Genomic DNA, 1695 nt, shown 5'->3' on the forward strand with positions numbered 1-1695 from the left:
TGTGACAGCTGACTGAAAATCAATGAAGTGTGATTTACGGATCGTCATAATGAGGCAAGATAAGGCTGGAAAGGTGCTGTCTTGCCTTGCGGGACTCAGTTGTCTGCCTTCATTTTTAACTAGACTGTTTTAGTCCCCGACTAGGATGAGACCGATTTGCTTATGAAAACAAAAGATCAGGTTTAAAGGAAAAGCCACGGTGGTGCCCATGCTTTGCCTAGTGCTCTTTGCGCTGTGTCTGAGCCGCTCAGGTAAGTGAGATTTCTTCTTCTTCCAAGCCCAGCTGCAGATGTTGAAGATTTTTTTTCTGGTGGCCCGTTCGCTGCTGCTTACTGGGACGAGATAGATGCCAGCTTCCCTTGGTCCTCTTCTTAAAACACTGTCTGTCTAGCAAAAGAGGGTTGCATCAGCCGCTGCCTTTGTATCGCAACCAGAGCCGGTTTGGCAACAAGGTTTTAATAACTGGGGTGGGAGAGTGGTCGCTGGGTAGAAGTTAACAAAAAAATCCTGAGCTTGACTCTCACTGCCAAAGGGAGTTACGGGAGAATCTCTGTCACCAGGAGGAAAACTGAAATAGAAACTCCGGCGAGCAGATGAGAAGCAACTGGGGGAGTGGGGGGATGGCAAACAGTGCTGGGTTACTTGTAGGCGCACTAACCTGCCAGGGAGCTCCCCCACCTTTTGCTTTTTCTGTGCTTCCGTATGGTAAATTCAGTGATGCGTCTGTCCTGCGGCTGCTTTTCTGTTTTTTCAAAGCCAGTGCTACCTTGTTCAGTGTTTTATCCGTGGCTTTATCTAACTTAATGATCAGATGGGGCTTGATCAAAGGAGCTGTTAGGCTATTTTTCCACTTGACATGTCTTCCTTCTCATTAAAAACTTCTGCTTTTAAACTGTACTCCTGCAACTACAGAGGCTGCCTTGTAATGGCACCAATCTTGTTCCTTCTGGCTTTCTTCTTTGTGAGACTTCGCAAGGCTTTTTCATTCTTTTCTGTGGCTTCCCCAGCAGCTGGGAATCAACAGATCCACCCCCAAAACCAGCTTTACCACTTCTCTGCTATACCCGCTTGGAGCATTAGGGCCCTTGGACTTCATGTGAGGCACAGGCTTGTGAAACGGCCCCATTTTCCCATGAGGGAGTTCATACGCAGCCGCGGACACCATGCCCACAGGGTGTGCGGTTGTTGCACATGTGGGTGCGGGGAATTACACTCAGATAAACCCAGAGCAAGGTATTCCAGCATTAAGACAAAGCTGGTTTTGATCGTGCATGTTTTGGGGTTGTGGATTTTTTCTATTCAATGGCTTTCCCATTTAAACTTCCTATGAACCGCCTAAAAGGAAAGCGAAAGGACTGGGAGCTGGGGTCTCTGCAGAGACTCTTAACGTGTCAGGGAATCGGACCACTGAGGTTGTGGGTACTGAGGGGAGAGGAATACATCCTCTCTCTTCCTTTGGTTGCGAGTGCAATGCCTGTCTGGCAACTTTGGGCAGGCAACTCAGTGTCCTAGGACAGACCCCAGACTTCGTCCCCCATTTGCTGTAGTGGAGCTAGGGTTAGCCCTGGCGTGAGAATAAGCCCTGGAGCAAGCAGAAGGGATACTTGTGGTTTCCCAGCTGGTAACAGCAGACCCCAAAGGCTTGTGACAAAGCAGCAAGGTGCAGGGGGTGGCCGCAGAGGCTGCTGTAACCTG

At 49.3% G+C, this 1695-nt stretch overlaps 1 protein-coding gene across 1 annotated transcript in view; it reads left to right on the top strand.

The window, feature by feature from the left end:
* Positions 1 to 208: 208 nt before the first annotated feature.
* The window catches only part of CHRNB3 (cholinergic receptor nicotinic beta 3 subunit), a 12078-nt gene continuing 10591 nt past the window's right edge, over positions 209 to 1695 (top strand). Inside the window, exon 1 of the mRNA XM_009639010.2 lies at positions 209 to 251. Coding sequence (XP_009637305.1) covers positions 209 to 251 — 43 coding nt within the window. The remainder of the gene's footprint in view (positions 252 to 1695) is intronic.

Source organism: Egretta garzetta, unplaced genomic scaffold (assembly GCF_000687185.1).
Source record: "Egretta garzetta isolate BGI_Z169 unplaced genomic scaffold, ASM68718v1 scaffold585, whole genome shotgun sequence".
Lineage (NCBI taxonomy): Eukaryota > Metazoa > Chordata > Aves > Pelecaniformes > Ardeidae > Egretta > Egretta garzetta.